This window comes from Ranitomeya imitator, chromosome 2 (assembly GCF_032444005.1).
Source record: "Ranitomeya imitator isolate aRanImi1 chromosome 2, aRanImi1.pri, whole genome shotgun sequence".
In the NCBI taxonomy this organism is placed as follows: domain Eukaryota; kingdom Metazoa; phylum Chordata; class Amphibia; order Anura; family Dendrobatidae; genus Ranitomeya; species Ranitomeya imitator.
In genome coordinates, this window is record NC_091283.1 from 46,221,689 (window position 1) to 46,249,562 (window position 27,874).

The following is a 27,874-nucleotide window of genomic DNA, read 5'->3' on the forward strand; positions in this document are numbered from 1 at the left end:
AATCAAACACCCAAAAACCTCGCCCATATGACCGAAAACCGGTCCCGCCAAATTCAGGTGACAGGTTCCCTTTAAGCTACTGCAGTGCCTGCACATGGGGTAAGCAACATAGCGAATAAGAAGAACTATACTACATTCCTAATATAACGTATTTGTTCATATCATCATTATCATTACACCTATTACGTATTGGGATAGCATCTTGAAGATTGGAATACCCCTTTAAGGAAGCCATGTGGTAAGTGTAGTGGCATTTGACATGTCCAACTCCATTTTTGGTATTCTTGCCAACTTTTCGCAATTGAGGTTTGTGGCACGCCAAGTCCTTTTTTTGAATTTTATGTCCCTAGCTAAACTGTCCAGGAGGCCTCCCTTATTTTTCGAGAGCCTACTGGACATACCCATGGAGTTTACAAGTATGATTTCAAGCATTGTAGTACTTTTTTTTTTTTTTTAAAATGGGTTTTGAATGTTATCAGAACTCTGGATTGAGTGGTTTACTGTACAGTTAAGAGCGTGTAATAGTTGCCCCCATTCCCTGGTGACTTGCTTGGCACCTTTCTTTTACTCGCTTATATAGCGACATTAATTCCACAGTGCTTTATAGACATCACTGTCCCCGATGGGACTCACAATCTTCATTCTCTATCAGTATGTGTTTGGAGTGTGGGAGGAAACCAGAGAACCTACAAGTCCTTGTAGGTGTTGTCCTTGGTGGGATTTGAACCCAGGACCCCAGCACTGCAAGACTACAGTGCTAACCACTGAGCCACTGTGTATTTCAAAAGAATATTTCATCATTTGTCAGGTATTGCATTCAATATGTTCACATGTCAAATGCAGAAATTCATCTACAGTTTTTATCAGACCATTGTCCGCACTTGTGACCAAAACCTCAGGTCTCCTCAAGGAAAGGGAATGACAGTCAGATTTATATCTCCACATTCTTAATCAATTTTTCTTGTTCCAATTTATCTAAAATGAAGCAACCTTGTAAAAAGTTCCTATCCTTCTTTGTCTATGGCTCCTATGTAACTTTTATACATTTTCATGGTAACCTAATGTAAGTTAGTAAGAATAGGTGGAGGGGACTAAAACTTCAGGAACAGACTAGGTGCAGGGGACTAGAACTTCAGGAACAGACTACACGGGATTTGTTTGTAGTCTGTTACCATGGAGACACAAAATCTTATTTTGGACTGTATTTCATTTTACATACGTGGAAACCACAATTAAAAAAAAAAAAAGTTGTGGAGGTTACACATACCCTTTAGCTGAACTTACTGGTCAAAATAAAGCTGGATTGGCACTGTGCTGGCAGTAGAGAAGGGAAAAAGCTGCTTGGCATCAGTCAGTCTGCAGAGACATCACAGTGTTAATCATCTTCACCGTGGATCCTGCCAAAAGCTTGCTGGAGTCTACTGAAGGAGGGCCAAATGCGAGAACCTTTGTTCTATGGTACCGAGACATCGCACTTGTATTAATGTGTCACGTTGGGAATTAAGGCCTAATAACAGGAGCTGGGTCGTGGTTCCGAGGCACACTTTTCTTCTTCATCATCGGGAATGTTCGGCATATGGAAACATAAGAGGGTTATTAATCTTTCCTTTTTTTTTTTTTCCTCGTGGTGTCTGACACCTGCATTATTTTAGCCTTTAGGTGAAAAAAAAGCGTTTTCCATTATAAAAATTAAATTCAGTCTTCTCATAGTTAGGCACTGATCAGCCATAACATTAAAAGCACTGGTAGGTGCAGTGAATAACATTAATTATCTGGTGGCAACGAAGCCTGACAAAGGGGTGAGATATTTTTGAGACAAATCGGCAAGTGTAAGGATTTGAGCGACATATTGTGATGTCGGGGGTTCTCCAAAATGGCAGGAAACTTGGGGTGTTCTTGTATACAAGTGGGTAGTACCGAATAAAGGTGGCACACAAGGGTTAATATTTTTATCTCCTAGTATATAATATTCAGAGATTATAAACTGCGCACATAGCCTCGTAGGCGATACAACAACTATATAAAAAAACACACCTTTAGTATTCTAATTGCTGCCTCCATTCTGCAGAAACAGAAGCTTCATTAGATATGCAAATTAGGGTGCCCGATGCAACCTGGGTGTGGCTAAGAGGTGTAGGACTCTGTTCCACCCACTGGTTTTTGCATGTCCCCTCCTCCCTCACTGGTGATTGACAGCATTGGCTTGCCTGGAGGGAGCATTGCCTGTAGAGAAAGCTCAGATAAGTCAGTGCTAATTATCAACAGTCGTGGAGGCGGAGACATGCAAAATAAGTGAGTGGAACTGTGCGATGAGACTCTTGACCACACCCACAGTGCTCTGAGCACCCTAATTAGCATATCTGATTAAACCAGTTTCTGCAGAACAATGGCAGCAATGAGAAAAATAAAGGTGCCATTTTAATAGGGGCTATATCCCCTACAAGGCTATATGCTTAGCTGATATGGTCAGCCTGGGTTGACAAGCTCCCTTCAAAGTGTTGCTTATGTCTTTGTGCATCCTGGTAACAGAGGGTTAATAATCGCTGCTCTTGCATTGCTGGGTGTGCGAGGTTCCTGGGATATTCCAGCCTGCAGGGCCCTTTTCTAGAGTTGTAATAAAATCTGTTCTAGACACATGATCCGACATGTGTTGGTGTGTGCCCAGCCCAGGAGAACTGATCCCGCTAATTTAGAGTCCTGCATCCACAGGGAACGGGGGGGTGCCAGCTCAGACCTGGCGGACCTTAATCCATTACTGGCCCATTTACAACTTATGTTTCATAGGCAATTTGTAATAGATTGATGGACGAGCAGATATGTTTCATGCCTGCACTATGTATTGTATTACAGGTCTGCAGAAGACATACAGAACACAGCACTAATACAAAGACTTGGATAAACCTTTATTGTTTTTCCAGCCTTGTCCATGACCTGTCATTAGAATCACAGCTCACATTCGCTCATCTTTGTTTACCGCTCGTTGCCTAGGTTACTGACCACTATGGCAGTATAGCAATGGTGGCCGTACATGCATGGCTCTTTCCGACTGCCCTGAAGCTGACCAGGATGTTTGGAGCGCACTCTTAGCTCCTGCTCCTGGCCATCTGTGCTCCTTAGATGCTGCAGAGACAAAGCTACAGTTCTTACAACATCGGATAGTGCACAGAGAAGATGTCAATGAAGATGGAGCTCATCGGTCCTCCAGCAAGCAGGAAACCTAGAGATGGTGCTTTCCAGAAACTAATTTATGAGTATAATAAATAGAATAATCCTTTAAGCTTTCCTGACCTCTCACAATCACCTGATAATTTGTCCTGATGGGTCAACCCACTTAAATAAGTTGTTCCTTTGGACAATATCCACTTGTTACAAGGCTCCTCTTACAGTAGCTTGTCCACAAAGCCTCCACCTTCTATGGTCATCAGCAATTGCCTCTGGGGGGGAAACCTGGAAGCAACTGATTAATTTCCCTGAATCTCTGATGTAAGAGTGGTGGACTGTACTGTCGCGTTCCTGTCCCTGAAGACAACAGATGTAAGAATAGTGGACTGTACTGTCGCGTTCCTGTCCCTGAAGACAATAGATGTAAGAGTGGCGGACTATACTGTCGCGTTCCTGTCCCTGAAGACAACAGATGTAAGAATGGTGGACTGTACTGTCGCGTTCCTGTCCCTGAAGACAAAAGATGTAAGATTGGTGGACTGTACTGTCGCGTTCCTGTCCCTGAAGACAACAGATGTAAGAATGGTGGACTGTACTGTCGCGTTCCTGTCCCTGAAGACAACAGATGTAAGATTGGTGGAGTGTACTGTCACGTTCCTGTCCCTGAAGACAACAGATGTAAGATTGGTGGACTGTACTGTCGCGTTCCTGTCCCTGAAAACAACAGATGTAAGAGTGGCGGACTGTACTGTCGCGTTCCTGTCCCTGAAGACAACAGATGTAAGAGTGGTGGACTGTACTGTCGCCTTCCTGTCCCTGAAGACAACAATCGTGTAATGAAAATGATTTAATGCGTTTCATACATATGTCGTGTCATGTGAAGTATGAACTGTGTACTATGGTTTTAAGTGTATACATTGGTATGGTAATATGTAATGCATAAGTAATGTTAAGCACAAAGTTTAGAGTAAGACATAGGCTAGGACATAAGGTAGTGACTATAGGGTAAGATAGACTTTGGTAAGCATCGTAGGTGTATATAGGGAATATAGGGAATGAGAAGCATAAGATAAGGTATATAATACATAGTGTTGTGAGGGTGATCTGCCAGCTACATATTGTAGGGACAGACTTAGCTAAAGTTGGGACTACCCCATAGTGGGTGGGATAAGCCCCAGTAAAAAGCGGCTACTTATTATTAGATAGGGAACTATAATAACTAAGGTCAAGTTCAAGTTGTAGTGAGCAAGAATGGATCTTTTGGGGCAGTGGTAGGCCTTATTGACAGATGTGTTGAAGGTTTCTATGAGAAGTAAGATGTGGGCCCAAGATGGCAGACAGTGGCGCACGAGGCAGAGGAAGGTCCACCTGTTGTGGACATTGACAGATCAGAAGAGCGTGAAAATTCAGTCTGCATGGAAGGGGCCCTGTCTGGAGAGGCCAGCCTGTAGTGAGTGTTTCTCATCCCCAATGGACACAGCTTAAGAAAAATAAACCAATGGGCGGAGACTCCCAAGAAATGGGCCGGTAAGCCAGAAAAGGCAGATCAGCAGAGAAGTGCACCCATGGGAGAGTGGGTTGGTGCAATTGTTGGTAAGAAAGAGGAAGAGTGAAGAAGAGATGGAGCACTACAGTTTCAGTATAGAGAGAGACGGCCAGTTGCACTCCACGGTGGACTCAGGCAGTCCAATTGGAAGCAGAAGATGGTGCAGCTGCAGCAGAAGGTGCGGATGAGTGATAAGTGGACAGTAGAGTTCCCACCGAAGGTCCCAAAACGTGATACCAAAATGAAGGCGCCTCTGCCCCCTAAACAGGTACTGGCTTGGTAGACAGCCCCGCTATCCAGTCACGAATATATGTGGAGGAACACCTGGTCCCGGACCCTGTAAGGCTAAGTGGGTGGTGCAGGTCATCGAGGGGTAGAAAAGGTGGGAAAAGTGGATACGGGCCCAGAAAAGAAGTCCAGGTAACCGGATGACTCAAGGTCACGACAGTATTTCAACCCCCAAAAGGGGTACGGATTTATTCAGAAGGCTGTGACCCGCCACCAAGTGTATGTGAACACCGGATCCCTGAGGCACAAGCCCCACCCTGCAAATATGGGACTGCGCCTGCTTTATAAATGGGGACAGGCCATGAGGATGGTATGCAGTGGTGGTGAAATTGATCTGGTCAGAAGAGGATCGTCAGGCGGTGTTGCGGAAAGAGGTGAACCTCCAGAAGGCCGCCCAACCATCAAGAGGTGCCCGCAGTCAGGGCTTCCACATCCCTGAGGCTCACACTTCTGGACCCGGCCAAATGCACCCACTAGAGTAGTGGGGAGACCATCTCCAGCACCACGCCCTCCACTACGAGCACAAAAGTCTCCAGCCTATCAGTTGGCAAGTCTTCCGGCTGCAGTCATTGTGTCCAAGGGTCTTTACTCAATCATGTATGTGGGAAAACTAAGGCACCAAGCAAACATGGGCCTGAAGGCGGCTGTGAAATTCAAAATGGTGGCCGGAAGTAGATCAGCTCTGACCAACTTCAATTATGCTCGTTGCACATGAGGAAAATAAAAGGAACTGTTTCGCATTGCTGGGACAGAAGGCCCAACATTGACCAGGATCCCCGGTCTTGGCTATAATGGCTGAAGAGTTTGTGTCCCTCCCCAAGTTTTATCTTGCTCGTACTAGCACATTGCGCTACTGGATTGCAGAGAGGCTGCAGTCACTGAAGGTTCTTACACCCTCAGTAAGGACTGAGTTCCAGCAAACATAGGCAGAAGCACACAAGGGACCATATTCCCGTGCTAAGGACTGATGGGGATCAATGGACTATGTCCTTGCCACATGTACATGTGTTTTGGGGAGGGGGGTTGTTATGGACCTGGTGGTTAGGAGCACCTGGAATGACCTGATGGTTAAACTAACACAGGACAAGCTCTGGGAAGTGGGAGCTCTGCTGACCGCAACCCCTAATCCTATCACACACACTAGAAATAGCCGTGGAGCGTACCTAACTCTGCCTAGACGCCTCTTCACAGCCTAAGAGCTAACTACCCCTAGAGATAGGAAATAAAGCCTACCTTGCCTCAGAGAGATTCCCCAAAGAAAAAGGCAGCCCCCCACAAATATTGACTGTGAGTTAAGATGAAAGTCACAAACACAGGAATGAAACAAGTTTCAGCAAAGGGAGGCCAGACTTACTAAACAGACTGAGGATAGAAAAGGTAACTTTGCGGTCAGCACAAAAAACTACAAAAAGACCACGCAGAGTGTGCAAAAGACCCCCGCACCGACTCACGGTGTGGAGGTGCCACTCTGCATCCCAGAGCTTCCAGCTAGCAAGGCAAAATCATGATAGCAAGCTGGACAAGAAAACAAAGAACAACAAATAAACTAGCAGGGACTTAGCTTCTGCTGGAGTAGACAGGTCACCAGAAAGATCCAAGAGCGAACTGAACCAGTACTAGAACATTGACAGCTGGCATGGAGTAACGATCTGAGTGGAGTTAAATAGAGCAGCCAGCCAAAGAATAAACTAGGTCACCTGTGGAAGGAACCTCAGAACCAGCAGCTCCACTCACAGCCACCAGAGGGAGTCCACGGACAGAACTCGCCGAAGTACCATTCATGACCACAGGAGGGAGTTCGATAACAGAATTCACAACAGGGGGTATAGACAAACCAATGTCCCAACCAGGTTGAAGATAATGGACTGTGTCCATGGCCCAGTGGGCCCCAGTTACAACGGAAATAAGATGAAAATTAAAAATTTTCATTATTTAAATTCCCCCCTCTCAAAGGTCTTTTAGCCTGTGCCCCCCACTCCACCTCCCCCCCCCCCAAAAAAAAAAAAGTGTTCTATATATAAAAATATTTCTTACAGAATGGGGGACACATTTTTGAATGTATTTTAGTAATTTGTGGCAATAAAAAAGATAAACAAAATGGGAAAACAGACACTTATTTCCCTTATTTTTCCACCAATATCGCCCCCCTGATATCAGCAAAAAAAAAGCAAGAAAATATGACAGTCACATAAAAGCATAGCTGCATGTATCAAGAAAACAAGACATAAAAACTACATAAATATCCGAACAACAATAAAATGTACAGCTCTATAAACCACATGCACGAAAAAAAAAAACGAAATGTGAATAGTCAGGAAGAGGCGAGGAGTGAAGAGGGGTTATTGGCCCTGTCTTGAACTGGTTAAACATTACACATCGCTTATTCAAATCAGTGGGCTGTCTGTGTAATGCAGGACAGGTCCCCAAAAATGAGAGGTACAGTTCACTCTGGCCAAGCCTCTTTAATTAAGTAGCCAGATGTTGGACCCCTAAAGGTCTATATTGATCGCAATGTGCGAGGAGCTGTATGTTCACTCCGTGGTTACAGAGGTTTGCTCCATGTGCTCTGTTTTTCTCCCATATTCCAAAGACATAGCGATAGGGAAAATAGATTGTGAGCCCCTGTGAGGACACTGACGAAGATGATGTGTGTAAAGCGCCGTGGAATTTAATGGCACTATATAAGCAAGTAAAATAAATGACATTTCTGAAAAATGACCTTTAAAGGGAATCTGTCAGCAGGTTTTTCATTTGTAATCTGATAGCAGCATGATGTAGGAGCCGAAAACCCTGATTCCAGCGATGTAACTTGCAGGTTTACATGCTGTCATTTTGATACAATCCCTGTTTTCTCTGCTGCAGATCTAGCGGTGCTCAAATGCTGAGCCCTGTATAACACCGCCCACACCACTGATTGGCAGATTTCAGTGGGCGGAGTTACACAGAGCAGTTGACTAGGAGGCACAAGACACCTAATCCTATGGTGATAATCTCCTGCTAATAAAACACTGATTTTATTAAGGGACTCATTTCTAGAATCAGGCTCTCAGCCCCTACATCATGGTGCTCTCAGATTACATAGCAAAAACCTGATGACAGATTACCTTAAACTCAGGGTTCCTTAATATAGATTATATGAAAATAAGTTTTGCATACTAAACAACCCTTTAGGGTGAATAGGGGTTAATAAAACCCTTCAGTGGTTTACCTTTCCTTCAATACTACCCATTACCCCATAATATAACTTTATATCCCTCGAATAATCCATCTGTGAAACGTCATGCACCAGTCTCCGGCACATCTTCCAATATGTCGTAATTAACTCCTTATCGTTTCAGACACTTTTCCATCTGTCAAACTGCCCCCTCTCTCTCAGAAGCCAGCGATTTTGTGAAACAGTATATTCCAAGTATGAGTACCATATGCTTTGACTGTTTTCTAATAAACCATTATCAGATTTCAGCTCTAACCCTCACCACCACCCCCAGGACTCAGCAGCAGTTCCTTAAACTACTCTGTGTGTCAAACTTAAAAGTACCATCATATCCTGGGTGGAGCCTGAAGTTACAGAAAAAGCAATAAAAAAAACCCTCTGCCTGTTACTGCACACAGGAGGAAAGAGAGAGGGGGACGGGAGAAGCATGTTCTAGCAAGCTGAGAGACAAGGCCGTCAAATTGTATAGCGAGCAACTACAAGGCACAACTCAAAGACTTCTCAGAACTCAGCTCACCATCAACATTGAACCTTGACAGAACATCTTACCAAAACTTCCACGCCTTCAGATGTGAAGCCGGTCACAACGTTCTTTTGAAACTTTTTACTTAGTCTCTCAAGTTATGTTGTGGTCCACCAGTTGTAGGACAACATCAGCTCGTCTCTGAACTTGGACTTGTCTTTATGGATACTTTAGGAGTATTTAGATAATGATCCGAGAGAGCTTGAACAAAACTTTCATATAGTTTGATCCAGCTGGAGAAGAGTTGGAAGGACTTGGGAGAGCATACGGAAATCCCGAAACTTTGAAGTCAACAAGAACTCTGTTCGAAACCAAAAACATGAAAATCCACTTGATGCTTTTGTTGCTAGATCTTTTCCAGGCGGCCATGTCGATGTCAACGTGCAAGGCGGTGGACATTGAAGAGGTGAAGAAGAGGAGGATTGAAGCCATCAGAGGACAGATTCTTAGTAAATTAATGCTTACCGAACCTCCAAAGTTAGAGAGCGAACAAATGTCTATCCCAGACGAGATCATCTCTCTTTATAATAGTACGATAGAGGCAATTAAAGAAAAAACTGAAAAAGAGAATCCTTTTGTGGAGGGATATTACTCTGAACAGGTGAAGAGGATTGACATGTTCTATCCAGGTAAGCTAAACCCTACCAATTATCTTCTATTATACACAGACTATGTCACTTGCTTCTACATGGGTCTGGGCTGAGTAAAGCTTCACTTTGAAAGTACAACTTTATCTGATGTAGTAGAATATATTTACGTCAAGCTTCAACTTGTGACTTCAGATGAAACTTTGTCCCACCACCTTGGCGTATCCCGATTTTTTTTCTGTATTTGTACCCCTGGGAAATCATTTCTTCCACATGATCAAAGACATCGTTGGCCTATCAATGTCTGATCAGCGAGGTCACCGATTTTGATAATGAAGTTGCTGTGGCACTTCGTCCCATCAGATGACCCCATGTGAGAGAAATTCAAGCTTAGCCAACAGGAGACAAAGTGGAAAGATCCAGCACCACTGTCAGTTCATCTTAGAGACCTGTGACCTCCCAACGATCGGACATTAATATTATGTCCTAGTGATATGCCACCAATTATTATTCTTTATTATTATAGCACTATTTATTCCATGGCTCTTCCTAGGTGAAAAGGGGTATACATAATAAAAAGAGTACAGTAATCTTAACCAATACAAGTCACGACTGGTACAGGAGGAGAGAGGACCCTGCCCGCGAGGGCTCACAGCCTACAAGCGATGGATGAGGATGCAGAAGGAGACCAATCAAAACCAATGTTTTTGATTAGACCACTCTATTGTGTACATTTTTGCAAATTCTCATTTCCATTTTACTTCTTTCACTTACTATATTAATACTCAGCTATATAATGTATTATTAAATTGTATAAATACAATGACTGGAGATAGATACTATTTTGAGAAGAACCTAGTAGAGCATCTTAAATCCAAAAAGTTGCAAGATTCCTCTTGCAAAAAAAAAAATTAAAAAAAACTTGCCATGTGCTACTTTTCCCTACTTTTGCAGTGTACAGATAAAAGGGTTAATGAGGCAAATTGTAAGCACATTGCATCTCTTCCTGTATGTCCTGTCACTACTTCCACATCAACTCCCCTTCCTTTATGTATGGCCTCTATCACCCTCCCTTCTCCAGATCTGTGACCCTGCACCTTTCCTTATCTCCTGCCATCCCCTCTTCACTCCCTCACTCATCCCGCTCATTCTCTCTTTGTCATAGTGTGTACTGTGCTCTAATTTGCTGTCATATCTATCATCTTCTATGTCTCCAACCTCTCTGTTTACCTTTTCCGTAGCTCCATTACTCCCTATTACCATTCCTCTTGCTGTCAACAATACCTGTCCACGTTCTCCAGGGTTTCTCTCTCCTCTTCTCTGTTGTTACTCCCAATTATTAGCATTGACCTTGTTGATATTTTTGTCCTTTTGTTCCATCGTATTCCCATGTCGCTGTAGTCTTTTTTTCTAATTTAATTTCCTCATGTCTTTCCTTCCTCTTGATCCAAGTGTATTTTATGCTTTATTTCGTATCATTACTTTGATATCACTGACATGTTCTGAAGACCCAACGACTCAATTCTTCCTTTTGGCTTTGAACCCTCCTTTCATCACTTTTACAGTATTCCCTCTATTTTTGGTAATAGTTCAGCATTTCAATAACTTACACTATATTCCTTACTCCATATTCCTTTTGTACCATTCTCTAAAACCTCCATGGAGTCTTTAGAACACTAATATTTGCTCCGTGTTCATATTTATAGCCTTGTGGGTACTTGGTCATTCTTTACTTAGTGTCACAGTCTCTGTTTTTAGATTTTTTTCTAATTCTTACATCCACTTCTTCAGTTTTGTATCTTTCGTCTCAACTTTCCAACATCCACTATCTTTTAACACATGCTAACTATATAATTTTCTGGAGAGATCTTTCATTTATTCTTGTATTTGTCTTCTTTGTCCCTTTGCTCGCTCTTCCACCATAACACCACAGAAGTCCTCGTAGTTGTTAAAGGAAAGATGGCCCCCAACCCAAGTTTGACACAATTGTGGTCTTCCCTTTAAAGAAAAACTGCATTATTTGTACACAAGGGGGTTGTAATGGGCAGAAGGGAAAGATATGTAGGGAAAAAAGACCAGGTCCTTCTGTCCTAGATGGCAATAACCAGCAGTTTAGTGAGGGGCTCGTTTCGATCTTTGCCACGAGGCCCACCTTCATAGCAATCTACCTACTGTAATTATTTTTTTAAGTTCCCCTTCTCATCCCATCATCTTATTCATTTCTGCGTTCTTCTCAGTATTTCACCCTTTCCTTACTTACGTCCCTCTCATGCTACGTACGTCTTCAAGGCCGTCTTCTTGTGTAATTCCATCATCTGTTATCCATTCTTTTCTTCACATCCAATTACCTCAATTATCCAACAACATATTTCTCTTCGTTTCTCATCATTTTGATCTGTTCCATTCTTTCTGTCTCTGTCAGTCACTATATTTTTTATTTCTTTATCTCTTCTTCTTACCCTTATTTAGCATATTGTCCCATCCACCTTTCTTTTCTTATTGTACCTTTTTCTCTATAACTTTTCTTATTTTTTGCATCCTTTACTCTGTGAGTTATTTTCGATATCTCCGACCCACCTTCCTTATTCTCCTCTTAGACCGGTCTCGGACCTTGTTCCTACTTTCCGTTCCATCATTCTTTACACTGATTTCTTCTCGTTTGGACGCCGCTATCTACGTACCCTCTACATTGATACTCTCTCATCCTTTCTCCTGTAGTCATCCTCATCTTCACCTTCTTCTTAATTTCATTTTCTGTTCCTTGTTTCTCCTTCGGATTTCCCCTATTATTCTTGGTCTTTATCCCATTTTCTTTAAGTATTTCCTCATTCTAAATATTAGGCCCTTCTCCTTATGTTCTTTTTCTCTTCCCCTATTTTGGCACATGACCAGGAAATGCACCGTCGACGCTGTCGTCATTGAGCCATGTTACATGTCGCGTCGTGTGTAGAGTATTACTAGTTCTCAGTCAGACATTTGAGTCATTGTGTGATATGAAGCATATTCTGGAGTAATGGATGATACGTTACAGCGGCGCTATCCATACACTCAGTGGTCTACACATACGTAGATGTTATTCAGTGATCTATAGGAACAACTGAAAGAAGACCTATATTAATTTTTCTAAGGCCACCCTCTTACAATGTTGTAAAGCACACTTGCACTTACTGTATTAATGGTACTATACACTGAGGAAAATGGTAACCCATGGATCACTAAACTTCTTTCTGGCCATAGCCTAATTTATTTACTATCTATTATCTATACACTGATCAGCCATAAAATTAAAACTACTGGACTATAGGTCCATTTACACTGCTTGATTGAACCACACATCTCATGCTAATCTTGTTGTCTAGAGCAGCTGCCGATCACCAAAAGAAGGAGCAAAACGCTCGATTGTCACAAAAGATAATTTTTCTCTACAGCATATCCTCTTGTGTAAACAGGTTCTGGGCTGCCGAGAACAATGGCTGCCTATGTGCACTGAACAATCTATTATTACTGATCATTGCACCATGGGGGCAGTGTGAACAGGCTATTAAACGAGCGGTGATCAGCTACTTGTTTGCTGATCGGCGGTCTTGTAGGGCCGCCAGCCGACAGGTGAAAACAAACCCTAACATTGATCATCTCATGGCAGTGTCATCTGTCTCAGACTGGAATATATCTGGAAGCAAGTGAACATTCAGTTCTCAAAATTGCTGTGTTGGAAGTAGGGAAATGGGTAAGTGAAAGGATCAGAGCCCGTGACAAGGGCCAGATGGTGATGACTAGATGACTGGTTCATAGCCTTTCCAAAACGGCAGATCTTGTGAGGTGTTCCAGGCATACGGCAGATCTTGTTGGGTGTTCCAGGTATATGGCAGACCTTATTGGGTGTTCCAGGTATTTTGTAGGTCTTGATGGGTGTTCTAAGGGTATGGAAGGTCTTGTAGGGTGTTCCAGGTATACGGCAGGTCTTGTTGGATGTTCAAAGTATACCTTAGATCTTGTTGAGTGTTTCAGGTATATGGAAGGTCTTGTAGACTGTTCCTGTTATACATGAGGTCTATTTAGGTGTTCTGGGTATATGGCAGGTCTTTTTGGGCATTCCAGGTGTATAACAGGTCATATTGGGTGTTTCAGGTATACGCCAGGTCTTGTTGGGTGTCTTAAGTATACGGCAGGTGTTGCGAGGTGTTCCAGATATAAGGCAGGTCTTGCCCCAGGCAATTAAATGCCAGTCAGTCTGGTCTAATGCTACTGCAGAATGACTGTAGCACAAATTACTGAAAAAGTTACTGCTGACTATGAAAGAAATGAGTCAGATCACAGAGCATTGCCGTTTGCTTTGCATGGGGTTGTGTAGTTGCTGACCACCAATACTGACGCTTGTTTACTGACAAAAGTGCCTATAATGGACACATGAGAATCAAAACTGTACCATAGAGCAAATGAAAAGAAGTTGGACTAGTAGTAAATCACATTTTCTTTTACATCATTTGGATGACTGAGGACTCGTGCGTCACTTGAGGAAGTGATGACACCACTATAGGAAAAAGACAATCTAGCAGGTGCAGGGTATTCCCTGGACAATGTTCTGCTGGGAAGAGTTGGGTCCTGATAATCTTCTGGAAGTACTTCCGGATAGTCCATTTTGCATGAGTCAGGAAAGCTACTGATTTACAGTATATGCCAAACATGTCCATGAGGTCCTATTCACTTGATCGAGGCCAATAGAGTACTTTTTTTGGTCATCGCTGAGCTGGTAGATAGAGGTCCACCCCATTTTTTATTTATGTAATAGCGTACAGTGGTATCCAGTAAACCACTTGATAATCCTGTTGTAACATTGGGGTCAATGGGTGACCTATTCCGCTATACGTCTGCATCTGTGGGATTTACTAGAAACACAAGTTTGATCCATGGAGGCGATTCCGCACAACGTAGAAGATGTTGGTGCAGATACCATAGGACATCTTTACAGGTCTTTTTGGTGACCATGCCTCAACAGGTCAGATCTGTGTTGGTAACAGGAGAAGGAGCCACCAACCTGTTTGGCGGATTTTTTTGCACATTCTCAAGGTAGATCTCACAATTCTACTTCTTTATCTCAGGAACATACTTTAGATTACGTTTGATAGAAACTGTTCTCTTACAATTTTGAAGTTTGGGAAGACTATGCAATACAGGGAGTCTGTCGACACTTGACGGTTGCAATGTTCAACCAGGAAGCTACAACCGAAACCGGAGCAGAGGGCTGATGGTTGAGATTACCAGTTGTTGGGAAAAGCAATACTAATATAGTCAACAAGTTTCAGGAAAATTAAAGTTTTGCAGGATCTGCAAAAATGCTGAGTTTCTCTTTACAGGTATTTCCAGGATCAGGAAGGCATAGGTGCCTTCTTCCAAAAACAGTGCCGCACATGTCCATGTGCGATGCACGCAGGCATAAGTCCCTTTAAATGGACTGATAAAATTGCAAAAACAAAAAACAATAGGTTTAAGTTTAATTCATACCCCCCCCCCCATTTTCCTGAATGTAAATAGCAAAATGTAAAAGAATAATAATAAAAAAATTATTACATATTTGGTATTGTCGTGGGCGTAATTGGTAAAAAAAAAAATTGTGTTATTTATCCCATTCATTGCACATTAAAATGAAAGAAACCCCCCCCCCCCGAAATGCCAGAATTGGTCATTTTTTTTAGCCACCCCCCTTCCTCAAAATGATGCAGTAATAAGTGATCAAAATGTAGTATGTACTTAAAAATAATAAAAATAAATAAATAAGTAAAAATATCAGAAAAAAAAAAAACCATCACACAGGTCTATTGACAGAAAAATAAAAATGGCGACACAAACCAATGTTTTACAAAATTCTGACTTTTCTTAGCTTCTAAAATATAAAACTCCTGTGTAAGGCTGTGTGCGCACTGCACCTTTTGGATGCTAAACTGCTTTAGGAAAATGTTAGCAGTTGTTTTCCTGAAGCGGGTTCGCGAGCAGTTTTGCCTTCGTTCTTGTGGCGGCTCCGCTGCCGGTGTTTTTCCGCTACACTGTGAAGTATAGAGTGCGTGGTATCAGACACAATCATTGGATGTGGTGCTATTTCTGCATAGAAAGCAAAGCAAAATTTATCAATTTTCACACGGGCCAATGGGACTATTTTGGACTCTTTTGCTTTCAGGAAGAGTTTTCAGCAGGCTCCTTATCATCAGAGGCAGGATTACAATGAAAGGTAACACCACTATATAGTAACATAGTAACATAGTTAGTAAGGCCGAAAAAAGACATTTGTCCATCCAGTTCAGCCTATATTCCATCATAATAAATCCCCAGATCTACGTCCTTCTACAGAACCTAATAATTGTATATAGTAACATAGTTAGTAAGGCCGAAAAAAGACATTTGTCCATAAATATATATATATATATATATATATATATATATATATATATATATATATATATATATATATATATGCAGCTGAGAACAGAGGATACACAAATCCCTATAGCTGGTCGCGCTGACCCTGCTTCCCCTCCCTTCATAATGACCTTTGCGCACGCTCATTAGATGCTTCAATAAAAAAGGGGCAGAGTCTGTTCATTGCTGCTAATGTACATGTGCATTTCCAGGAAGTTAGAGTCTTTAAAAGCTCCAGGGGAGGGTGTGAAAAGTGCACGATTTTTATTCTTAATTCAAAATATGATATGGAAAAAAAACTTAGACAAAAATAAAACACACAAAAAATTGATTTTAACAATAGCTTATTTTGTGATTAAATGTTCCCTTAATTGGGTCCGGTGAGTAAGGTCCAGGTGATAGAGGGGGATGCCATCAGTCCTTACAAAATGCTGGCAAAAAAGCAATGTCAATATAGAAAGTTTTACTGAAAAAAAAAGTCAGATTCTTTTTCGCTCTGTAAAATGAGAAAAAAGCTAAAATAGGAATGAGATGATGGTCTGTTCTGCCCCGAATTTTCCCTCCAGGAATATGGTGAGGAATGCATTTAATGCAGAGTATCTTCCAGTGTACGGTGTGGATACTGAAGCCATGAGTCAATCACTCGGCATATTATTTTTACACTACGCGCGTTTGCGTCAGGGAACTCTATAATCGGTGAAACCTGATTTAGAGGAAAATCAGCCAGCCAAGCAGTTGTGCAGCAAAGTGCTTTCAATCGCTTGTTCAAGGAGAGACCTGGGAATAGTAAACTATTTATTTGACTGTCTGTCTGTGCCCCCATGCCCTGTATCCCATAGGGCTTTAGACTATGAAGCGATTGTTACAGAGACTTCCCAAACTGCCCTGATTATAACCACACGGGAGCTGCCGTCTGATCCACACCTGAAACATGAGCCCGTCTGGATCTGGAGCACACGTGTGGAGCAGGCCTCTCACGGCGACATCTCTGCTGCACCACTTCAGTCCTATGTATGATCACATCACGCAGTTAATTATATTTTCCGAAAGTGTCAACATTTTAAAAAAGCAAAACTTGATGACGGGTGGAACTTCTTGTAGGCCCCGATGCATATTTTGTAGCCAGGCCCCCACTATCTATGTACCGTTAATACCGGTGTCTTAGGCTCAGGGGCAACTTACTACCTCTAAACACCTTATATAAGTATTTTGGGGGAGTTTCTTACCCCCTAAGCCCATACTGTACATATTGATCGTAAAACGGATACTAAACACGGTCATAAAAAACGTGATACACTTTTATTACTTTAGCACCTTAAAAGGGAATTACACAAAATGGAACGAGAGGGATATTTTCGTGCAAATAGTAAATTTATGGACATTTCCAGGTAAAACATTTTCCAGTAACAATAAATCGAAAACCCAAGCGCTAAGCCTGAGGGATATTTGTAGAATGCAGTAAAGTCTTAAGCAATATTTAGCATTTTTAATAAATTCACGAATTGACTAAGCTTGTCTCGTTACAAACAGTAATAACTGTATTTGTAGAATAAAGTAGTGGATCAAAATTCATCATGGATGCACCCGGGGCATACGGTAACTAAGATTAGCCACGACACCTCACTGTGCAAAGTATCCAAAAGAGTAACCGCACTTTAAAAAAAAAAGTTGACGTGTCAACTCTGAAACAAAGGTGCTCAGTTGAATGTTGATCTCCTCGGGGGCGAGGTTACCTGCAGACAGCCTATGGCCTTCTTATTGAGACCGTCCTAAAAAAAACCCCGCCTCCCTGAGTGATCAGTGGTGGTTATGTCAGCACTTGGGGTCACACCAATAAAAACTGGTGACACATCAGACCATTTGAAAGTGCAGTTGTGCTTCAAAAGGGATTTCTGCTTTCGCAGATATTTTTAAAAGAAGTTAGAATTTTCCCCAAAAAATAAGACAATGGTAAGATAACAATCCAAACTGCTTAAAGGGGTTCCCCACAACAATTTTTGCTAGAGTGGGATCTCCGTGATCAGCTGTAATCAATGAGAAAACCCACTAGTAAATGGTACATCAAAAAATCTATGTGCTGTCTGTGTAATGTAGGGACCTAGTAAGTCCTTCAAAGCAAGGGACACTCTTAACATCGGTGTGCCAAGAGTAAATGTATCTGCAACGCACACATTGTGTATGAGGTTTCTAAATTCCAGGCCCCAACAGGATCAAACAACCTCAAGGCTTGATCCTCTGGGCCTCTACTCCTCCGTTCCCTGTTCTTTGTCAGGGTGTCAAAGCTGCTGACAAATGGAGTTTGTGGGCAGATAAGTGATGTACGAGACTGATGTCTATGGAAAAAACGTAGAGCCGAATCAACACATGAGAACTAATTCTTCTCGGCTCCACTGAGATCAATAATCTCTTAGTGAGTATGTTTGTCAACCGCCAGCCATCTCCAACCTTTGATAGCCAAGTTGCAATGCAAAAATGGAGCATGATTCCATTAAACTCTTTAAGTTTGAATCCGAGAACCCAAAACAAGTCTGTACAGCATGGAGGAGCAGTCTGTTATGTAGCAGATACAATTTTCTATAAGCACTGCTAGAAATGGTAGGTTGGTTATTAGGCAAACTGAGCTAATAATGAGTAATAATATTACCATTTACAGACACAAATCGAATTTTGGCCAACTCCAGTCTCGCAGGATTCTTCATAACATCTCCTATAACATCCACTTCTTGTCCAATTCTTGGATCAGTCGACAAGTCACGCCACATGTGGGTGGATTTCTGCTCTGAATTTTTCTCTTTTGTCACGGTAGATCTTATGGAAGTGAAGTTTTTGTATCGTTTGCAATTTAGAGATTCTACTCTAAAGTTGCTTTTAAACTACTCTACAAAGGTTTCCCTTCAATACATCTACGAGAGGCTAGGTGGATGATGCTCAAATTTACCGAAGTCCTCAGCCTTCATTAGCTCGGAGGTTCACTAACATCCTGACTAATCAAGGATGGAAAATAAGAAGCAACCTCGTTGAATCAAGCTTTTCTTCTTCCAAGTGGAATTGAACAGGATGGAGGTGAATGCAGATCTCCTGAGCTTGGGGAAACCTTTCAGCTTCAGTAAACCACCTTCTTAACCTCTTCATTGCTGTTCTGTCACTTGGTTTGTTGTGTGTGAAGAGGAAGAATTAGAAGTAAAAAAAAAAAAAAGGTTTCAGATAGAAACAAAAAGTTCTTGAATTATTGGATGAGTTGAGATTGAATTATCAGAGTCATGGGGTCTGGCTCCTAGCACTGCTTGATTTCTTGTCTAGCCAGTTGTCAAGGTTCGGAACCTCCCCTATGAGACAAGAAGGGAGAGTCCCCATAAAATAGAGACTCCAACTCTGGTGGGCTGAAGCTGCATGTAATACATTGACAACAAGTCATCTGGTAGCTCGCTTGGGAAAATATGACATTTCCCCTGCGGTGTGGTGTCAATGTAATGCATAGATGGCTTTCCCTTATGATTGCCATGTTCCTTATTGACAAGGATTGCCTTCATGAGACATCTGTTTCGGGAAGGACTATGCAACAACCAATATGGCTCCGTTACAAAACCCAGCTTCTACACTTGTTATTCAACAAAGCAGGTACCAGGTCTAAGTAGAAAAGTAAGCCAGCTCACCACCAAAGCCTATTATCCTCCGGAGCTCGGAACAACGTCATTGCCATGAACGGAAACAACATAAAAGAATAGGTCCAGCTCAAATGGAGATAAAATCTTAGAATTTTATTGATGAATTCTAAAATCACCTAAGGATGTCCACAAGAAAGATCACCAACGCGTTTCTGATGCACATTCTGTGACATGACAAGTAGATTTTGTTTGTTTGAGCTGTATCTATCCTTTGTATCCCACAATGTTTCAGTACGTTGGATCATCAAACGTGTATGGGGGTCTCCCAACAGTCCCCCAACTGCAGATGTTGGCCAGGGTACGGATCAGCAGTTTAATCCTTTTGTTCTAAGGAAGATAGAGTTTTGACATCAGCTAACCCCACTCTTCTCATGTAAAACACATGCACGCTTGGCTGAGAGGAGCATGCATGTCTATGGGCAGGAAGCCCACCTAAACTTTGAAAGAAGTTGACATTCCAGCTCCCACAAAAGTTGTCTCACTGATGATCCCTGAGATGGGCTTCTACTTTTTTGCTGCATTACTATGTAGATTTACATGCAAAACTTTAGGGCTCAGAGTAACAAGCCTTTAAAAAGTTGTGATATCTGCCACTTGATTAATCGCCATTGTTGTCTGGATTTATTTTCTATTCAGATGAGATAAGTGAAAAAGCAAGTAAGAAAAGTGAATATATCTTCACCTTCAATGCGTCTCTTGCTCGGGAGACTGTGGAGAGCGCAAACCTTCTACACAATGCAGAACTGCGCATGTTTCGGAAAGAAAATACTAATTTGTTTGCCCAAGACGAGACCAGACTGGAGCTATACAGGGTAAGCCAGAGTTGACAGGAGTGGCATTATCGTTGCCATACATTTTTTTTATGACGTTACCCAGACCCCACTATCCTTTTCCAGTGTATCAACATGGTGGGTCTGTCTTTTACTTTAAAGCTTAGCTGTCATTAAAGGTAACTGAATAAGCTGTCACGTATGTGTACAAGAGGAACAACAATATTTCTGACCATTATATGAATTGTATCCTTCACTTTTCACCAGTTTCACCCTCTGCAGGCCCTATCTCTGAATTTCAGTTTTCTCTGAGCTAGTGAGTGGAAACTATTTAACATGATATTCTCCATTTTCTGCATGCAGAGTCTAGGGATTCCTGCTCTTCTGTAGCACATGTGCAGCAACATATAGGACATTAGACAGAAGCACTAAACAGTGTAGTTGTGAATCCAGCACTGATAGGAGATAAACACTTACTGGGAAGCAGCAGTAGTCAGTGCACATCAGTCTGCCTCTCTCCCTCATTCTGCTCCTCCTCCCACCCCATAGACTTCAATATATAGCTGTAATCTGATCTGGGATCACACTTTGTGGTTTCCTGCTCCCAGGCTTCATGTTCTCCATTAGAGAACACAGCTTAGTAGGCATAAATAAATTATTTGTAAAATGCTACCATGTCCTGTATTAGTTGTGCACATTGCTGAGAAACATTTCTGACTTTATTAGTTTTGTTACACACATAAAACATGTCATTTATTTCTCACACAGGTAGAAAGCAACACAACCTCTCGATACCTGCACAGTAGGTTTGTCTTTCCAGGAAGGTCGGGAGAGTGGCTGTCCTTTGACGTCACCGACTCAGTGAAATGGTGGCTGACCCGACCACGTGAGTGATGACCAGTTTATATTACTTTTGTGTGTCTGCATCATGTTTTGACTTTTTTGTAGTAGTAGTCAAAGGAATATTTCCTTATTACCTGTGCAAATGACCAAGGCACCTTGGGTTCACTTGTTTTGGCACTGTCTTTTTCTTTTAAGGGACATTGTGCAGTTCCATAAGGATATATCGGGGCAAAAAGTGAGGCAGGAAAAAAATAACTCCCTTTTTAGGACTGAGCCCCTTAAAGAAATTGTTACGCACCTGTCCCGGATCCGTCCTTTGCTTCCCTCACCCCGGGCCACTAAACTCTGGTGCTTCACGTCGGACTTTACACATTTGCGTCTTATTATTAAGACTTCAGTGCTACTATGACTTTGAGTTTGTCGGTACACCTCGACCTGCTCTACTGGCTGTCTGCGGTCTACAAGATGTCTCCTGCCTGCAGTTTCCAACATCCCAGCTGCCTGTCTGTGGCTTCCTGGACGACTCCTGCTTGCCTATGGTTTTCAGCATTCCTGCTGCCTATTCGTGATCTCCTGGACATTTTCTGCCTGCTTACAGATTGCAGCATCCCAGCTGCCTATTGGTTTCTCCGGGACTTCTCCTGCATGCTTACGGTTTCCAGCATCCCACTTGCCTGTTGATGGTCTCCTGGATGTCTCCTGCATGCCTATGGTTTCCAAAATCCAAGTGACCTGTACGTGGTCTCCAAGACATCTCCTCTCTGCCTGTGGCTTCCAGTAACTGTGCTGCCTGTATGAGGTCTCCCAAATGTTTCCGGTCTGTCTGCGGCTTCCAGTAACTCTGGTGCCTGTCTGCGGTCTACTGGATGTCTCTACTCTGCCTGCGGCTTCCAGTAACCCTACTACCCATTTCCCATGGTAAACACAAGTCTGCTGCCCTGACGCCTGTGTGCCCACCCAGACCTTGGGTTAAAGGGTGCACCTCACCTAGTGAGCGTAACAATATCACCCTGATGGAGGTCCTGGGGTTATGTGAAGTTCTACATTTACCTCTGATCCCACCAATATATGATGCTTATATGAACCAATTACTACCATACCTTCTCACCACTCAAAAGAATTGTGGTCGAGTCACCTGGAGCTTGGTACATACTCTACTCACCATCAAGACGGAACAAAGCACCCTCTGCAGATCTGAGCAGGTGTGAGGATTGCATTAGATTTCACCATTGGTTTTCTCATGTCTATGTGCCTCTCGTATCCTAGGCTCATAGGTATCACAGAAATTCATAAGTGGTCTCTTAGACAGAACATTTTTTCAATATCTCTTTCTAACGAGTCCTAACCATGAAAATGTCTGAAGTCTCCCTGCTCTGCTTTCTAGATGAGAACGAGAGCTTCACATTGCAAGAGCCGTGTTCCTGTAGTAGCCAGGAAAATAAGATGCAGGTGCAGATACGGAGTAAGTACAGGATGCATAGAAACACAAATGTAAAATAAATTGATAGATATTAGATAAATAGCCCATGTGGATAAAAGTATTGGGACGCCGACACATTACAACTACACAAGCTCTTCTGACCCCCCCCATTCTACATCCAAAGGCATTAACAATTACAGTCCCTCTGCAGGTATGGCAGCCCCTTCTCTGGGACAGATTTCTACCAGATTTTGGAGGTTTTTGTGGGAATTTTATTTTCCATTTATCCAGAAGAGCATTTGTGAGGTCACACTGATGTTGGGGAGAAGCTGGGATAACGTCCTCCTTTCTAGGTCATCCCAAAGATCTTGTATGGGGCTGAGGTCAGGGCTCTGTGCATCCGGTCATGTTCTTCCACCAAACTATCTGACGCTCGGCCTTGTGCTTGGTGATGTACGGCTGCATGTATCTGCTCGGCCCCGAAGCTTCTGGCGAGGGCGCAGTGTTTCTGCTGATGTTAATACCAGAGGAAGTCTGGACTCTGCAGTTGTGGGGTCAGCAGAGTGGTGGTGAATTTTCGTCCCTCTGCTCCTCAGCACCCGGCCCCCCGCTCTGTAACATTATGGGGTCTTACACTTCTCAATAACATCACTCACAGTTGAGGGGGGAAGATTCAGTAGGAAGAAATGTCATGAACGGACTTGTTACCCCGGTGTCTCCTATTACAGGAACGCGTTGGTATCAGTGAGCTCTGCACCACCGGCCGTTCTGTCACGTTAGTAAAGGCAGACGTCATGGCGAGGGGCTGGAGGGTCTTCACTAGGGGCCGAACGATATACACTGGGTCTCAGGGGCCGTATGTTACACAGCTGGGGGGCCAAGGGACAAGATGGTATACACTAGGGGGCAATAGGGCAGTATGTTATACACCAGGGGTGAGGATCTGGATGGCACCTGGTGAGCCAGATGTTATATTTTTTGGGGTTTGGATGTTATACATTGGGGGCGAGGGACTAGATGATATACACCAGGTTGTAGGGGGCCGTATGTTATAGACAAAGTGGCAATGGGGACTGATTTAAAAAAACTTAATTCAATGATTACGACACATGTCTCAATACTTTTCTCCACATAATATACAAGGATGAATAGTTGTGTTATCTCCTTCTGAAAATATAAATGCCATCTTCTTCTTATATTCCAGCTTTTTCAGACACACGGGGCGACATGAAACTTCTCAGCCAAGATCAGAAATATATACCTTTTCTTCTAATTACATATACTCCAAAGGAACGGGGTCAGGAAGGACACAGCAGGCGAAGAAAGCGAGGAGTGGACGAGGAATACTGCCGCACGTCAGTATAATGAGTCCTATGGCTTTATGTTTTAAAGGGATTTTCCTTCCATACATATTTATGGCATATGCACTTGTGGGACCCCCTAGTTGTTTCAGGAAATGAAATTGAGGGTCCCCTTACCTTTGCTCTGCCAGACATGGTGACTATCAGCTGCCGCTTATCGGTGCAGTTTGAAGAGGAATTTGGCTAGGAAATATGGGAGGAGGCCACTTTCGTAGGAAGGACTGTAGGCCGTATAATGGGGGGCTCACCTCCAGTCGGTGTATAAGAGTCTGAGATGCAAAAAGTGAAATAACTGCTGCCGTTCTTTCCTGTCCCGGTTTGAAATCCCGTGTAATACAATGGTTTCATAGATGTCAGTGAATCCCTAGTGTCCTTCACGCTCCCCGATAACAGTGCGCCCGGTGAATCCTGCCTATCCATGAAGCCAGTTAGAAGAGGAGGCCTTGTGTATCGACTCACATAGTGAAGCGTCTCAGAGCAGTCGTGAGACGACGCGAGATTTTATTGATCTAACCTAGTATGTCTAATTTGTAGGAATACTGGGAAAAACTGCTGCGTCAAACCCCTCTACATTAACTTCCGTAAGGACCTTGGATGGAAGTGGATTCATGAACCTAAAGGCTATGAAGCTAATTATTGCCTGGGGAACTGCCCCTTTATCTGGAGCATGGACAAGCAGTACAGCAGAGTAAGTAGTAAGATATCACAGTTATTGATTAAAGCAGTACGGAACACAGAAAAAAAGGTACCTGTCAGGCGATTCATGCTGCCCAAGCCACCAAGTACATTATTCTCTGAAATTATGGAACTGTAAATATACTTAAGAGGTTCGGTTGGAGACCAGATTAGTTCAGCTCTGTCTCTGGCCAGCTCTCCCCAGCATTATTGACTATTGCAGGTGATTGACAGGTCTCTCCCTCATCTGAACATAGGGAGAATCCTGACAATGACAGAATAATACACCTGTCTGGAATCGTGCAGCCAGGAGATAATTCGTGCTGCCTTCAGTTTGGGGAGCAAGAATTACCGGACAGGTCCCTTTAATCTCCTTTTCTTTGAATCTTTTTTGTTTCAAAACAGAGAAATATATCTTTGTGTATCTCAGTAGTTGAACCATCTCCCGTCCTCCTCATTACTGTCCTGTATGTGGCTGGAGGACAACTGGCTGCAGCAGGATCCTCCCCCCACTTCCCTGTCTGCAGTAGAACCAATATCCTCAAGCCCTGCCTCCTTTGCTATGAAGGTTGATTTTTAGCTGACCACCAGCCAAACAAAATACTGATCAGGAGGAGATTTACTCCTGTGGTGGTGCAGGATTGCTATCTCAGGATCATGTAACACATGTTAATTTCAACATTTATCTTTATATTTTGTGTTTGTGTACCATATTTTTATGTCAGGGGCTTTGAGACCTGTAGAATATATAATCACATTGCACCTTGTATTGACACTGATTCTCCGAATGTTTCAGGTCCTGTCCCTCTATAACCAGAACAATCCAGGAGCCTCCATCTCCCCATGCTGCGTTCCAGATGTCTTGGATCCCCTTCCTATTATCTATTATGTTGGCCGAACACCAAAGGTGGAAAAACTGTCAAACATGGTGGTACGATCTTGTCAGTGCAGCTGAGACCACGTACTGGAGGATATAGGTTAAGGAAACAACCTGGTACTGGACTCTCTTAAACATACTTTAGTCAGAATGACCTGTGGTCAACACTTGTCCTCACCCTTCACTCCTCTGTATCTGAACCTAAAGTTGGAGGCCTGAGGGTCAACTACTTGGATCCTCTTGGATTAGAGGTCAAAGAGCGGCAAAGACTCTTTTTTTCACACAGAGCATGAATGATGGTCCACCATCATGCCGTATAGAGAGGTTGTGATTAACCGCCTACCCAAAGCCCAGCCAAAAACAGAACCCAACACACTTGAAGAATTGACCCTCGTAAGTCATGTGGTACCAGCTTTGAAGCACAGGACTGTGGATTGTAATACAACACATATATCGGCCACATAGACACCCAGCTTGGAACTTTTTTGGACCCCCAACTCGATAATTTTAATTGCTCGTTATCCACCTACCACCTTGATGTGACATTTGGAAACAAGTCACCTGCCATTTATGGTTTCCAATGCTGCCGAACCTGTAGTCATCACTTGGTATATATACGTACACATTTTTTACATGACATAACTGTGCTATATTTGATGCACTTGTATATAGACAGTTCTACTAGTACAGTAAATCCTGCCTTTACCAGTAGACAAGCTATTACAACTTAGATAAAGAAGAAAGTAGGCTGGATAGAAGAGACTTGGGTCTTGCTCCTTGGTTAGAATCTAAAAAATATATATCTTGTTCTTCTTCTGGAAATGGAAACCTCTCAAATAGGTTTCCTTTATTTCCTTCTTGTCCACTTTTGGTTAGAAGGTTCTCCTGATGATAAGTTGATCGCAAGCTGTCTTTGTGACGCTGAGTCACTTCTCACAGACAAGCTATGAGTTGGAATAGTCAAGGAGTCAGAGGTCAAAAGTCAGGAGGGTACGTCATAAACAGAGGGAAGAGACAAAGGCGTAGTCAGGTAACGATCTGAGATCAAAATACCAGGAAGATAGCAGATCAGAAGGGTTATACAGTCGAATGGTCAGAACGAGGTCCAAGGTCAGGCAACGAAAGATCAACAATCAAAACGCAAAGCTCATAGAGACTTAGTTGAACGTCTGACAGAGGTCTGTGATTAACAGCCCAGCTAAGTAGCAGAGCAATCACTTGGGACAATGAACACCTGGAGACAGCCAGCACCTCCCAGTCTCAGGTGGGATGGCTGAGCTGTCAATCAAAACACTGACCGTTTCAGCACACCCCTGTACCAGATTGGATAGCTGACACATCAGTAACTGCACCGCAGACACATTGAGGGATGGAATCGTGACAGTCTTGCTGCTGAGATCTCAGGTGATCGCCTGTAATCTGTTAAGAGTTAGATTTCCCTGCAGCACCATCACTGGAGGAATGAAACATGACATCGAGTTCACATTAGTATTATTGGACTGTCTTTGTAACTCATGGACATGCTTGGTCCTCCAGAGGTAGAAGCTCACCATAACAATTTTTCCCTAAGAATAAAGATGAGGAAATTAAAGTACAGGGCGATACACAGCTTCAAGCCGTTAAAACACCTTAGTAGCAGCAAGCAGATATTAACATTCAGCCAGGGCGTTGGTTTTGGAGTGTAAAAGTAGTTGTGTCCAAACGCTGGAGACTAGGATGGGCCTAAACGTCCCTCCACCACAAAGGGAGACACCAGTATTATGACTGGCACATGGTAGATGAGAGGTCCTAGTATGGTTCTGGATTCAAACTACACCTCTGACTTTCATATATGGAGGACTAATAAAGCTAAAAGAATAGTATAGCCAATCAGATTCAGGTTTCTTAATGTGTAAACATCGGCAGATGGACTTAGGTAGTGCAAACTTCTTAAAATGCCTGAGCGTCTATTTTCATTACTAGGCCACTCCAACATCACATCATTGCATGAGTTTCCTCCGAGCCCTGATATCATGATGTCTTGTGGGCCTAGTAATTGGGAGGGATATCGAGCTACCGATTTTCAATTGCCAGTCGAGAAAGTTTGCGCAGTCCTGGTCCATCTGCCTGGACGTTCTGAAATGGACACTGTACAAAGGGTCCTGCCAATCTTTTGGCTCATTCTATGAGTGGGCCGACTACAATCATCAAAAAACATCTACACACAATGTAGTGGAAAGCACTTTTGTCTGGTTATACTCTGTATGTACCTCCATTTATTGCATGCAGTGGTATTTTGGATAATGTGCTTGGGTAGTAAAAAGGTGGAAACTGGTCATGATCCATTGTTCAACTTTTTGGCTCATCGTTCATTTTGACAATCTCTACCATTGGTAACAGGGATGTATTCAAGAGTACTGATCTAACGTAATGACCCTACGGCTGGCCATACACATTAGATGGCTGTTGGCCAAACTATACTTTGGCCAGTCGTGCAGCTGACAACCATCTCAGCCGACTATACCACACATAGAAGCACTCACTTGGCTTAAC

General features: G+C 42.8%; 1 protein-coding gene across 1 annotated transcript; it reads left to right on the forward strand.

Moving 5' to 3' along the window:
• Window positions 1-8,597: 8,597 nt before the first annotated feature.
• On the forward strand, window positions 8,598-27,662 carry TGFB1 (transforming growth factor beta 1). Its single transcript, XM_069746627.1, has 7 exons — window positions 8,598-9,362; window positions 20,033-20,208; window positions 20,935-21,052; window positions 22,394-22,471; window positions 23,634-23,784; window positions 24,325-24,478; window positions 25,262-27,662. Exons 1-7 carry the CDS (start codon window positions 9,053-9,055, stop codon window positions 25,418-25,420), a joined length of 1,146 nt encoding a protein of 381 aa, XP_069602728.1. The 5' UTR covers window positions 8,598-9,052; the 3' UTR covers window positions 25,421-27,662.
• The last annotated feature ends 212 nt before the right edge of the window (window positions 27,663-27,874 follow it).